The 13,774-nt window shown below is 44.2% G+C and overlaps 1 protein-coding gene across 1 annotated transcript in view; it reads right to left on the reverse strand.

Annotated features, from left to right (window-relative positions):
* Positions 1–8,957: 8,957 nt before the first annotated feature.
* Positions 8,958–13,774, reverse strand: part of Ak9 (adenylate kinase 9) — a 117,814-nt gene continuing 112,997 nt past the window's right edge. The window contains exons 37-40 of the mRNA XM_075944961.1: positions 13,404–13,502; positions 12,060–12,162; positions 10,203–10,317; positions 8,958–9,441 (exon numbers count right to left, since the gene is read on the reverse strand). Coding sequence (XP_075801076.1) covers positions 9,239–9,441; positions 10,203–10,317; positions 12,060–12,162; positions 13,404–13,502 — 520 coding nt within the window. The 3' untranslated portion in view covers positions 8,958–9,238. The remainder of the gene's footprint in view (positions 9,442–10,202; positions 10,318–12,059; positions 12,163–13,403; positions 13,503–13,774) is intronic.

Here is a 13,774-nt window from a genome sequence, read left to right on the forward strand (position 1 = left end):
GCCTCTCTTCCCTCCCCGAGTTACGCGTCCTCCGCGCCTTGTTTATACGTGGAATGGAGCTGTTAAAATCAGTGCCCACCTGGTAGGGTTAGAATGGGCTGAGTAAGTGCTTGGCTTGGCTACTGTGACTGAAATGACCGTTGTTTTTTTTTTTTTTTTTTCACGTTTCCAGCATTTTCAAGAGACTGTTGAGGATTTCAGTTGTCTTAGCTGCGGTATTGTTCCCTCTAATACCCCGGAGGATGGGAGAGTTCTCCAAATACAGGTAGTCACTCTTCTGGGTAGCATCTGGTGTGGCTCTCGTGTCCCCTCTGAATAGATGCTCCTTAGTTTGGTCTCCAAGCCCCACTCAGATTCGTTCTGGACCTATTTCCAACTGTACGAGAGTTTTCGCTCAGCGTTTATGCTTCTCTCGTACCTTATTTCCACTTCCAGATTCCAAACCTGCCATCTATATCGTCACCGTTTGGAAAATTAGAGGTGGAATTAAGTGTTCGTTTTTTGGGGGGTGGGTTAGGGGAGACGGGGTTTCTCTGTGTAGTCCTGGAACTCACTCTGTAGACCAGGCTGACCTCGAACTCACAGCTACCTCCCGAGTGCTGGGAAATAAATACGTCCGCCGCCACCACCCTGCTCATTTTTCCTAGTTTTTATTAAAAGTAGCTCAAGTCACACAGGTTCCCAATGAGGTTTTCCCTTATCCTGGACAGCCGCTAAATCCTTCAGATTTTTGGGATTTGGGACCTCTGCTTGATTTCCGCTTTCCAGGAAGAACAGGTGATCTTTGAATTTAGCTCCCACCTAGATTTTTCTTTTCCTGCCAAAAGAGTTGCAGGAAAAAGACTGCAGTAAAAATAGGTGTCTAATTTGGAGAGTAAACAAATAAACTAGATCAAATATACTGACCAATTTATTATTAAAAACAATCTTTTGGGGCTGGAGAGATGGCTCAGTGGTTAAGAACATTGCCTGCTCTTCCAAAGGTCGTGAGTTCAATTCCCGGCAACCACATGGTGGCTCACAACCATCTGTAATGAGGTCTGGTGCCCTCTTCTGGCCTGCAGACATACACACAGACAGAATATTGTATGCATAACAAATAAATAAATAAATATTAAAAAAAATAAAAAATATTTTTTTTAAAATTTTACATACAGACTAATCTGTTTAAATGGGAAGCTGGCTATTAGTAACAGTGTCACTAGGAACTGGTCACCAGGAACCAGTTTGAGGAAGACCGTCAGAAGGGCTGGTTGTATACAAGGTGGCCATGCTAAACTTGAGATGTGGCTAGAAAACTATGGAAAGACACAAATTAAAATGAAAATAACAAAAAATGCTAAAAATATTGAAAAATTTAAAATGTTAGCTGATAGCAAGAATCTGTAGTGTTCCCTATCATACAACAAAAGTATATGCTCAACTATATTCAGAGCAGCATTGTTTGTAATAGCCAGAACATGGAAACAACCTAGATGCCCTTCAACGGAAGAATGGATGAAGAAAGTATGGAATATATACATATTAGAGTACTACTCAGCAGTAAAAAACAAGGACTTCTTGAATTTTGCACACAAATGGATGGAAATAGAAAACACTATCCTGAGTGAGGTAAGCCAGACCCAAAAAAAGGAACATGGGATGTACTCACTCATATTTGGTTTCTAGCCATAAATAAAGGACATTGAGCCTATAATTTGTGATCCTAGAGAAGCTAAATAAGAAGGTGAACCCAAAGAAAAACATATAGGCATCCTCCTGAATATTAACCTTCATCAGGCGATGAAAGGAGACAGAGACAGAGACCCACTTTCGAGCACCAGACTGAAATCCTAAGGTCCAAATCAGGAGCAGAAGGAGACGGAGCATGAGCAAGGAACTCAGGACCGCGAGGGGTGCACCCACACACGGAGACAATGGGGATGTTCTATAGGGAACTCACCAAGGCCAGCTGGCCTGGGTCTGGAAAAGCCTGGGATAAAACCGGACTTGCTCAACATAGTGGACCATGAGGACTACTGAGAACTCAAGAACAATGGCACTGGGTTTTTGATCCTACTGCATGTACTGGCTTTGGGGGAGCCTAGGCAGTTTGGATGCTCACCTTACTAGACCTGGATGGAGGTGGGTGGTCCTTGGACTTCCCACAGGGCAGGGAACCCTGATTGCTCTTCGGGCTGATGAGGGAGGGGGACTTGGTTGGAGGAGGGGGAGGGAAATGGGAGGCAGTGTTGGGGAGGAGGCAGAAATCTTTAATAAATAAATAAATAAATAATCTGTAGTGTTAGAGATTTTGATAGTGATATTATTAGAGCATAGTTTATACATAGACCTTTGGTCACTTACAGAGGAAATACTGAGATAAGTGGGATCTTGGTTAGGGTTTACTATTGCTGTAAAGAGACACCATGACCACAGCAACTCTTATAAAGGAAACATTTAATTGAGGGGACTCACTCACAGTTCAGAGGTTCAGCCCATCATGGTGGGCACACGGTGGTATTCAGGCAGAGATGGTGCTGGAGCTGAGAGTGCTACATCTTATAGGCAATGTGAAACCAACTACACTCCGGTGTTATCCTGAGTAGACGAAACCTCAAAGCCCACCCCCTCCGTGACACACCTCCTCCAATAAGGCTATACCTACTTCAACAAAGCCACACCTCCTTAGAGTGCCACTCCCTATGAGATTATGGGACTATGGGGGCCAGTTGCATTCAAGCTACCACTGGGTTATCAAGAATTTTTCTTCTTATCTTTTCCATATCTAATTTCCATTATTCTGTTGTGTGTGTGTGCCCCACCGCTACCTCCCACCCACCCCCCAAAAAAAATCAAGGATTTTATCAAGAGTCCTCTGCCTGCTAGCCTCTGGATGGATGGGTTGGATCTATGGAGATCTTGACAGGACTGGAGGAAGGAGAGGATCATGAATAGCTGTCAGATACGGGCTAGTGCAAGTTCTCTGTGAGGGTATCAGGACCTCTACAAAGCTAGGATGGTTGGCTGATAACCTGCTGAAGAAGCTGAAGTCCAGAGTCCATCGTGACTTCCAGGATTTGGGAGGAACGAAAGGGCAATCCACTGTTCAGTGGTACTAGCCAATCTTGGTGCACCCCACTCTTCCTTCTCATCACTCGCTCCCCTTTTGTCCTCCTCATCCTCTGCTACACTGATTCAATAGTGCTCCTGTTTCCAGGCCCCCGCCTTTGCACTACACCCAAGTGCTATATACTGGCTTTGAAAAGAACATCTAGTAGGGACTGGTAGAGCACCTAAAAATATACACAATATACACTACTTTTATACTAAGGAGTTATCAGCATCCCTGAACAATAGTTTGGTGTGCTTGGAATGCCTTTTATCGCTGTTTTTTTTTTTTTAAAAAAAAGGTCTTGCTGGGCAGTGGTGGTGCATGCCTTTAATCCCAGCACTCAGGAGGCAGAGGCAGGCGGATCTCTGTAAGTTAGAGGCCAGCCTGGTCTACAAGAGCTAGTTCCAGGCACCAAAGCTACACAGAGATACTCAGTCTTGAAAAAAAACAAGGCCTCAATTTTGATTTTTTTTTTTAATTTTACCTGTCTTGATTCTGATAAGTCTTTTTAGTTCAAGTGTTACCTAATGGAAAGAATTCTTTCCAAACCATCCCAAAGTTAAGTATTTGAAGATATATCTTTCTCTACCCAGTTCTTCATTTATAAAAGCAGAAAACAAAAAGACAGAAAAATCCCCCACCATTATATAAATGACATGTGTTATGCTTGAATTTTCTCCCACTCACCACCAAGCATATGAAATTTGTCTTTTGGAGAAGTCACTGTCATATCTATAGGAACCTTGTGAAGCCATGATTCTTCCCTTTGAAATAGGATTTGTTCCCAAAACACTTCAGCAGTGTGACTTCTGCACGAGCAAGGGCTCCATTCCCCCCACACCATGAAGCCTTAGAGTGATAACATTCATTCTTTGTTCTAACAGTCAAGTTTACAAAGAGTCAGTCCCACAAAATTACCCGCTAACAGACCACCTAGAAATTTCTACAGAAGACAGTATGTCCCACCTTTGCTAACAAACAAACCTGGGCATCCCCAAAGCTGGTTATCACAAAAGAGATTAGATGAGGAAAATGGGTGAATCCAGGGTTCCGGGAAATTCAGTAACTTTATCTAATGGTTTGGGGTGTCAGGTACTTCCCCTTGAATGCTGGCTCTTTCCTGGGTTGGGTCACCTGTTCCAGAGTACAGTTTTGTCAGGTTCTACCTGCCCCTTTTGTGATTTTGATATGCATATTATCATTGTCCTTGCCTGTGGAACTTTCCAGCTCCATCTATAAAAACTAGAAACCTCATGGAGATTTACTCTTCTTCTCCTTGCTACTTCTACTTCTTCCCCCTTACTCTCCTTTTTTTCTCCTTTCTCTATCTCTTACTCTTCTTATTCTTCGTCTCCTCTGTGCACCATTCACTTCATTTTTCCCCTTGCACAAAAAAATAAAGAAGATGCAGAGGTAATGTACTTGAGTTAATTTTTACCCTCAGATCCTGCCTGCCATACACATCCAGTTCTGAGCCCGGAGGGGGTACTGAGTCTGGTACTCAAGGCCCCCCGATAAGTATCTCAGTTCACTTCCTGTTGCCTTTGGGTTAATATGTAGAATTCTCAGCTTCCTCTCCATCACTGTCTGCATGCCACAATGTTCCATCATGATAACGGACCTCATTAAAAGTTTTCCTTTATAAGAGTTTCTATGGTCATGGTGTCTCTTCCCAGCAATAGAAACCCTAACTCAGTCATGTAGGAATTTAATCTGATGCTGTATGTTAATTCAGTGATAGACCGTCTGACACATTGCAGACGCCCTGTACATGTGACCTGTTTGCATTTCTCCTGTACAAGGCTCTACATGTATGCAATTGCAGTTGCATGTGTGTGTCAGGGACCTGCACTGGCCAGAGCTATACCATTCTGGGAAATAGTTTCCCACTGCGTGGGTTTCCTGCACTCTGTTGAGATACTCAGAGGATATGATCTTCAAGAGTAGGGTTAAGAAAGGGGAACCACGCAGGGTTTGGTTCCTGGCTCAGCTCAGTGACTTCTTCCTAAGACGGGACATTTGGCGCATGGCCGTGCAGTGTTCAGCATCTTCCAAACAGTGGCAACTGAGTTGCTAAAACTCACAGGACAGCATCGTGGAGGTCATGCCACTCTCAGAGAAGCTACAGAACCTCCCATGCTTGCTTGCTTCCTTTCTTTCTTCTATCCCCAAACAGGAAACAGAGTTCTGCCTTCACAACTCTGTTACTGGTCTCGCTGCTTCTTTCCTGGCAGATCTGAACTCCAGCCATACACTGTTGTTTAGGTGGTTGCTTCACAGCCCAAAAGAAACTAGCCCAACCTAAGCCAAGTTTCTTTTTTTCCCCTCAGTTCATATAATCTATCACAGTTAGCACACAACTTAAAAAATTCACCAGCACACCAGCAGTATGAAATGAAACAATGTTGTAAGTTATTCCCCACAGTGGTCAAAGCTTGAGGTCAGTCCAAGGTTTAGAACAAAGGAAGAATGTGAAACTATGGGAAAAGCAATCATTTGCTTACAATGATCCTAAGCCAGATTTGTTAAGCTTTCATAAAACTTCATGCTTCAACTCCTTCACTGGGTACCCTCTTCCACAGAGCATCACTTGTCCACCACAGCCTCCTCTGTGCACAGGTTCTCTGGATAAATGTGTGGACCACCACCTTGGCATTCTTTCTTTGGAATCCAAACTGATTCCATTTGGCAATACCTGTGGGTTCCTGCTGCCTCTTTGGGGGTAATTCTAGCCATAGGTTCAGTGGGACCTAGTAGAAGCCAAATTAAAGAACATGACCTCATCAAGTGATGTTCAGTGGCTATGGACCTGCTCTGGGGCATGTAAGATACTTCCTGGAGGTCCCAAGAAATACTTGAAGCTATCCATCAAGGGCTGCTAGCCTTCAGAACTTGAAACTCAGAGGGCACTGAACAGTGCTGCTGGGCTTAATTGTTAAAGAAAGCCAGGATGCCCACTGCCTGGAGAGACAGTGGATGTTGAAATCTCATTAGGAGCTAAAAGGTCAGTAAAATATGAGCTTGTGGTGGGAAAATGGTAAATTGCAGACCTAAAAAAAAAAAAAAGGTGTGTAGGGTGCCCGGAGAGATGGGCTAGATTCAACGACCGCATGGTGGCTCACAACTCTCTGTACCTCCAGTTCCAAGGTCTTTGGCATCCTCAGATATACACGAGGCAAAACACCCATGCCAAGAAAGACAGGAAAGGAAGGAAGAAGGAAGGAATAAAAGTAAGTTATGAGAACCTTAAATTTCAAGCTTTTAAAGCTTTCGTTCAGGGTTCAGTTAAAGATGCCAGGATGAGCTAAAGGGGGGATAAAAATCTGAGGGAAAGAAGTCTACTCACAATAGGTTCCTTCTATCCATGATTCTCTATTCTTCTTTCTTCAATCCATCGTTTCTCATTGTCCCTCCTTGTTCTGCCTTGTTCTAACTTATTCTTTGTTCTACCCATTACAAATGTCCCCAGTCATATATACCCTTAAAACCAGCAATCCCCAGCCCTAGCAAGTGCCAGGGCTGGAATTCTTTTCCCCCATAAAATCCGGTAAGAACACACACACACACACACACACACACATACACACCCAGATCTGTGCATGTCCAGTGAACTCCTTAATGGAGAAAGTTAGTTAAGAAAGGAAATCCTCAGGGGATTCTAGAAGGGAAAGTTAGTGTGCTAGGCTACATTTTCAGGTGGTGGATAAAAAAGCTAAAAGATTTATTTGATAAGATAGCACATAAACCACACACTGCAGTTTCTGCGGCCTAGGTCTGAGTTTAGACTTACTGCTCTAAGCAAGAGACCTGGGCCTCTAAATTATCAGTTCCGGGCTACGCTGTTATCAGCCATTCTGCTTGTGGGGTAAAACCAGAACAGCAGCCTGGGCAAGTAGTAATTCTGGACCCTAAAACTGACCAAATGCCTGCTGATAAAGATAATTGCAGGAAGGCAGATCTCTGCGTTTACCTAAGGGGAGGGGAGCTGAGGCCTGGTAGTGGAAACCTGTTTTCACATAGCCCAAAGGTGCAGGAAACAGTTCTGAACTGTGGAACCAATTCCCAAATACGTAACAGAAGGGAAGTCAGCTATAGCAAAGAATCTACAGCCAAGGTCAGCCACTTTATTCACAAAGCAGTAGCACCAGGAAGTCTTGCTTTTTGGTTTAGTCTTTATCATAACCCTTGGTTCTGACAAGTCGTTCATAAAAAGATGGCTGAGCAATTACTATATAATGTTGTGGCCAGGAGAGGGGGGGAGGGAGAGGGAGGGAGGAGAGAGAGAGAAAAGAAGGAAGAAAATGAAAAATGGGAATAAGAGTGGGCGTGGCTTAAAAACCTTGAAAACCTTTGTAGTCAACTCCCAATCTTCTAACAGACTTTAGGGAATTTTGTCTTCTCTTCTCTTCTCCTTTCCTCTCCTCCTCTTCTTTTTTTCCTCCTCCTCCTCCTCCTTCCTTTCTCTCTCTGTCCCTCCCCTCCTTCACCTTTTTCTTTGTTTGTTGGAAACAGGGTTGCCTGTAGCCCAGACTGGCTTTGAACGTGGACTGTTACTATGTAGCCGAGGATAATCTTGACCTTCTTATCCTCCTGTCTCCACTTTCCAAGTGTTGGGATCATGAGTATGTGCCGCCATGCCTGGGTTTTATGTGAGGTTCTGGGGAGTTTCCTGTGTATGAACCAAGCATCTCATAGCTGCCCACATTCCCAGTCCTGCATTCTAGCTTTCGCTTAGGAATTGTTATGTTACTAACTACATTGTTCTCTCTCCCTTCACTCGCCATGAACACACATGCATGCACACACACAATACATACACACACACACATACACATGCACACATACATTTACTTATTTTTAATTTTGGGGGTGTGCATGTGAGTGGAGGTGCCCTCAGAGACAGAATGGGCATGAGTCCCTGAAACTGAAGTTCTAGGTACTCTAAGCTGTGCAGAGAATATGAGTGCTCTTAACTGATAAGCCCCCTCTCTAGCCTTACATTAAGAATTCTAACTATTTTATACAGCTGCTAAAAATTTGATCTTATATTAAAATTCACTCAAATCCAACTTAGTTAACTATTCCTCTGCCTTTATGTTTTTTGACAGATTTCATAAAAATGTGAATTTTTCTTTCTTAGGACCCAAGGTGATTTCTAATTATAGAACTATATACTAATTATGCATTAGCGAACACTTAGGGAAGGGCAGCCAGTTACTTGCTACTGATTTCATTTATTTTTCTGAGAAAATGACAGTGTCTTTTTGTGTTTTTCTGAGACAGAGTTTCTCTCTGTAGCCCTGGCTGTCCTGGAACTCGAACTGCAGACCAGGCTGGCCTCAAACTCAGACCTTCACCTGCCTCTGCCTTTCGAGCCAGGTGTCAGCCAGGTGGTGGTGGCGCACACCTTTAATCCCAGCAACTGGGAGGCAGAGGCGGGCGGATCTCTGTGAGTTTGAGGCCAGCCTGATCTACAAGAGCTAATTCCAGCACAGGCTCCAAACTATAAAGAAACCCTGTCTTGAAAACACAAATAAATAAATAAAATAAAAAACAAAGAAAAAAAAGAAAAGAAAATGACAGTGTCTTCCATTCAGAAAATGTACAATCTGCTATGTCAAAGGTATTACCAAGGTTCCCACTAGCTTGCTTGTCTCCTGAAACTCCCTAATGTTTAATGCGTAGTTCTCTGTAACAGAGACTGGCTTTCTACTGGAAGTCAGACATGGTGGCACACGTGGAGGCAGACAGATCTCTGTGAGTTTGGGGCCAGCTTGGTCTGCAGAGTTCCAGGATAGTCAGTGCTTTGTAGAGAGACTCTGTCTCAAACAAACAAGCAAGCAACAAAAGAAAATAGAAAATAGATTTAGTAAGCATTTTAATATCTCAAACAGGATGCCCATTTTGTGGAAGCATCAAAATTCAGAAAAAGGCAATAAACTTGAAAATTGTATTAACACTTAGGTACTCAGAGGGTGACCCTTCCTCATAGGCCTTTGAGTCCATTTGAGACCTGGCGACCACATAACATCAGATAAGAGGGAAATAAACTTCAGAAAATGCAAGATTTGAACTCTGCTCCCTTAAGTCCCTCTCTCCCTGGGAGAAGATTTGAGAAATTTGGGTCTTGGTAACCTAAGCAAGTTATCCGGTAATGGGGTCTATGTTTCTCAGGGCCAAAAAGGTCTGTAGCTTGTGATCGAAGTCAATGGCTCGAAACTGAGGCTCCTTGTACTTCCGGGTCATCTTGGCACTGAGGTATGTTATGAGTTCACATCTTTCCAAAAACTTCTCCATCTTCTTCTTGTATTTTTTTCTTGAATATTCAGAACCTTTGGGATTAAAGGCTGTAGAAAATGTCACCAAGTTATGAATGCTTTCTGATAAGGTGGTTAGTAAGCCATTCAACAAGGCAGATCTTCGTGTGTAAGTAGGCCACCCAGCTAAGGGGAAGATGGTCCCATCTTGGGTAAGGTTAGAGGGCCACTATCTTAGACCGTAATTTTCTGGGTTTACCTTTCTTATGGCATGGATTTTTGAGTGTTGACTATATTATTTATTTATGACCCTGATTTTATTATATTATTAATTTCGTGGTGCTTGGGGTTGAACCTAGGGTCTCACATACACTAAGCAAGTGCTCTACCACTATGCCCAGACCTCTGCATTTTTTTTTTTGAGATAAGGCCTCACTGTGTAGCCCTGGCTGTGTAGATCAGGCTGGCCTTGAACTCACAGAGATCTGCCTGCCTCTGCCTCCCGAGTGCTGGGATTAAAGGTGTGTGCCACCGTGCCTAGTTTAAACTTGTTTTTGTGGCAGGGTCTTCCTAAGTGGCCAAGGCTGAAGTGGAGCTCACTCCATAACCTAGGCAGGCTTTGATCTTGGAATCCTCCCCAGCGGCCTGTGCAGCTGGGATTTTAGGGGCCTGTGCTACCAGGTGCAGTTTATAGTGCTTGACTTAAAAACTGGCAATTTCAGTTCGACATTTTCATTTTCACCTGTGTTTCATCTGCCCCTTCCCGTACAAGGAAATAATAACCAGCCCAGTCTGCCACTCATGGGCCAAGTGCTGAGCGCCTCTGAGTGGTGGTCATTTAGAAAGCTTACCTTTGAGATGAAACCCTATGTAGAGGAGGACAGACCGCCTCACACTTAGGAAGGGGAACTTGGGCTTCAGGCATCCCGCTGCGTTCAAGGCTTTGATTAGGGAAGTTGCTGTACCCTGAGGGAGGGAACAGTTGAAGTCAGTGCATAGATGAGTTCCCATTCTTAATACAGATCAGTAAAGGCCTGATTCTTTTCATCACATAGCCTTTCCTGGGATGGGGTGCTTAGGTGGCCATCCAGCCAACAGGAAAGAAACACAAACTACACTTGCAGAGGGGAAATGAAATATAAGCTGGCATGATGCCAGCTGGGTGATGCCAGCTGGGGGAGGGCTGCATGCCTGGGCTTCAGTGCATGACGGCCTCTGCTCATATGGCTGACATTTTCTGTAACATAAAGTTAGAAAGGAAAGATGGGGACATGGAGCTCTGAGTGGCCTTGGCTCATCTCTGCTTGTGTTGTCGCACGGGCAGCCTGCCTCCCTGGCACATGTAAAACAGGCCTGTGACAATCTCCTCCCCGGTGGTCCTCCCTGGCACATGTAAAACAGGCCTGTGACAATCTCCTCCCCAGTGGTCCTCCCTGGCACATGTAAAACAGGCCTGTGACAATCTCCTCCCCAGTGGTCCTCTCTGGCACATGTAAAACAGGCCTGTGACAATCTCCTCCCCGGTGGTCCTCCCTGGCACATGTAAAACAGGCCTGTGACAAGACTCCTCCCCAGTGGTCCTCCCTGGCACATGTAAAACAGGCCTGTGACAAGACTCCTCCCCGGTGGTCCTCCCTGGCATGATGGCATTATGCCAGATGGAAGCCAGCTTTCTCCCCATCTCTCCTTTGGTTTTTCTCTCAGATTTTTATTTTTCAGGCAGTCTTGCTCTGCAGCTCAAATAGCCACCATTGCAAGCTAACTTTCTAGGCAAACTGAAAACCAAAACAAAACAAAGTGTTTAAGAAGTTGTAATAAACCTGTAAAATTGTGGTTTTGACATTTATCTTGAAGAACTAAAAAGCAATAATAACTCCAGGAGACTAGTGAGGGGCTCAGTAAGTAAAGGTGTCTGCAAGCCTGGTGACCTGAGTCTGACCCTAGAAACACATGTAAAAGTGGGAGGAGAGAACCAACTCTGTAGAGTTGTCACCTGGCCTCTATACACACACCGTGACACATGTCCCCTCCCGTCATGGGCAGGGCACGCACATCCATGCACAAATAATAATTTCAAAATTAAATTACTTTGAAACAGAAATTGACTAGTGACAAATGTTACTATTTTAAAAAAATAATTATATAATTATATCTGGATGAAGCAAATGTGGTTTGAGTAATTTCACGTAGATTTGGGATAAAACATGGGTTTTGTAGTTCACCTATCCTGGAATTCTTTTGTGGAGTAAGTTAACCTTTGGCAGGCCAATGCAACATTCCAAATCATTAAAAAAGGAGAAGGAGAAGGAGGAGGAAGAGAAGGAATAAAGAGGAGGAGGAGAAATCAAACTAGGCATCCAATTTACATGTGGGTAGTTTTAAGACCGCCCATCCCCCCTCGCTGGGGTACTGACCGCCCATCCCCCCCTCGCTGGGGTACTGACCGCCTATCCCCCACTCCTCACTGGGGTACTGACCGCTCATCCCCCCCCCCCTCTGGGGTAGTGCTGTTTCAGGCATTGGTTATAGGAATTCACAGCTTTCATTTTAACAACCACCCGTAAATGAAATAGTTAAAGAGTGCTTTACAACTTAAAATCGGGAAATTTTGCCTGGAACCCCAGTTATAAAAGCAGAAGTTATTGTTAGAAGAGACCCCTGCATTCTTGTAACGTGTATGTGTATTGTAGAAAATCCCGCAACAGAACCTGTTCCAGATACCCAGGCAAAGGGAGACTGGTGAGGTGGATGGATTCCTTTAGCGGAGGAAGCTTGTGTGGGAGCTTCTGGTCCCAGTAACGCATCGGCAGCCTGTGGATACAAAAATCGTTAGACGCATGTGCACACACATCCATGCAGGGCATATAGACGCAAATGTGAGACAAGGCTCACTGCCTGCTTTACCTCCTGGAGAAAATTTCCACAAGGGAGAAGACTAGGAGTTCTAGCAGCTTCTTTGATTCTCGATTTCCCACGATCGTGTAACCTACCCCACAGCTAAGAACAACTTCCAACTCCTAATTCTGCTCTCACCTTCTGAGTGCTGGCAATGAGCCACATGCCTGGCTCCGGGCTTCCAGCCTTGATCACCTCATTATCAGATTTCTTAATTTTCACAGCGACTATATAAAACTTTTTCATTCTTCTGAAAATTTGAATTATCTAAGTGGCGCCTTCATTCCCGAGATGAATAAATACCCCTGTGGCCAAGGTGGAGGACACTGGGGTGGTGGCAGGAGGGGTGACCAGTGGAGAGAGGAGGGCCTAAGGGTGGGAGCTCCAACCTGCCTCGTATATTGTTTAGGATTGCTCTATTAACCTCTAAACACCATTTCTGCCTCCACCCATTCCTGACATCTCATGGAAGATCTTATTCCTAAGCAAAACTGATTTTAATACTGGCCTAGCTTACAAGCCGGCAATACACGCTATGGCTCATAGGATCAAGTCTAAATGAAATGCTGTTTGGTGGTGTTGCTTGAACCTCTGTATGCTACCCTGCTGACCTCCAGCCCTGCCACATCCAGACAGGCTGACTTTCCTACAGTTCCTGGGTCTCCAGGGACAGGTTGTTTGTGGGTCCATTAGCTTGGCATCTGGCCCTTTATCCCTTATTCTAGTCTATTCCTGGTCCTTACTCAGACAGTCCAATCATACCAGTGTGCTAGGCCCTTTCTCACTCTTTGGGCCAAAAGATTCCATTATTATGGCAGGGTAGTGGTGCCGCATGCCTTTAATCCCAGCACCTGGGAGGCAGAGGCAGGAGGATCTCTGTGAGTTTGAGGCCAGCCTGGTCTACGAAAGGAGTTCCAGGACAGCCAAAGATACACAGAGAAACCCTGTCTGGAAAAACCAAACCAAACCAAAACATTCTATTATTATCAGGTACTCAAAAATCTACCATTTGTTCTGGAGTTTTATGCTTATCCACTCTCCCTTTGTGTGTGTGTGTCCCCATGTCTGTGTGTCCCTTCCCTTTTCTTCCACAGTTCCAAGAACAGTAGATGGGGCATAGAACATGATAAATATTTACAATTGGCGAATAATCTCACCTCAAAAATTTCTGCAGTTTTTCTTCACTCTCGCAAATAAATATACGATCCCGATACTCTACGGCATATTGAATGTTACCAGGCACCAGGGCGTCATATCTGAAAAACGAAAAACGAGACAAAACAAAACAAAAACCACAGTGTAATTAATACATGTAGCTTTGTAATTAATATCTTAGCATTGATATGGAGTACTATATAAATAAAATGCCAAAAATGTGTCATTTTTTTCTGCTTCTGCAGCTCAAGTAAGAAAGGACTGTTTCCCCAGGTGATCAGCATAGTAAGACTGTTTCTTCATGAATTGGAGAGATGGCTCAGAGGTTAAGAGCGCTTGCTGCTCTTGAGAAGGACAGGACTTGGGGTTCCCA

This window comes from Microtus pennsylvanicus, chromosome 1, assembly GCF_037038515.1.
Source record: "Microtus pennsylvanicus isolate mMicPen1 chromosome 1, mMicPen1.hap1, whole genome shotgun sequence".
In the NCBI taxonomy this organism is placed as follows: domain Eukaryota; kingdom Metazoa; phylum Chordata; class Mammalia; order Rodentia; family Cricetidae; genus Microtus; species Microtus pennsylvanicus.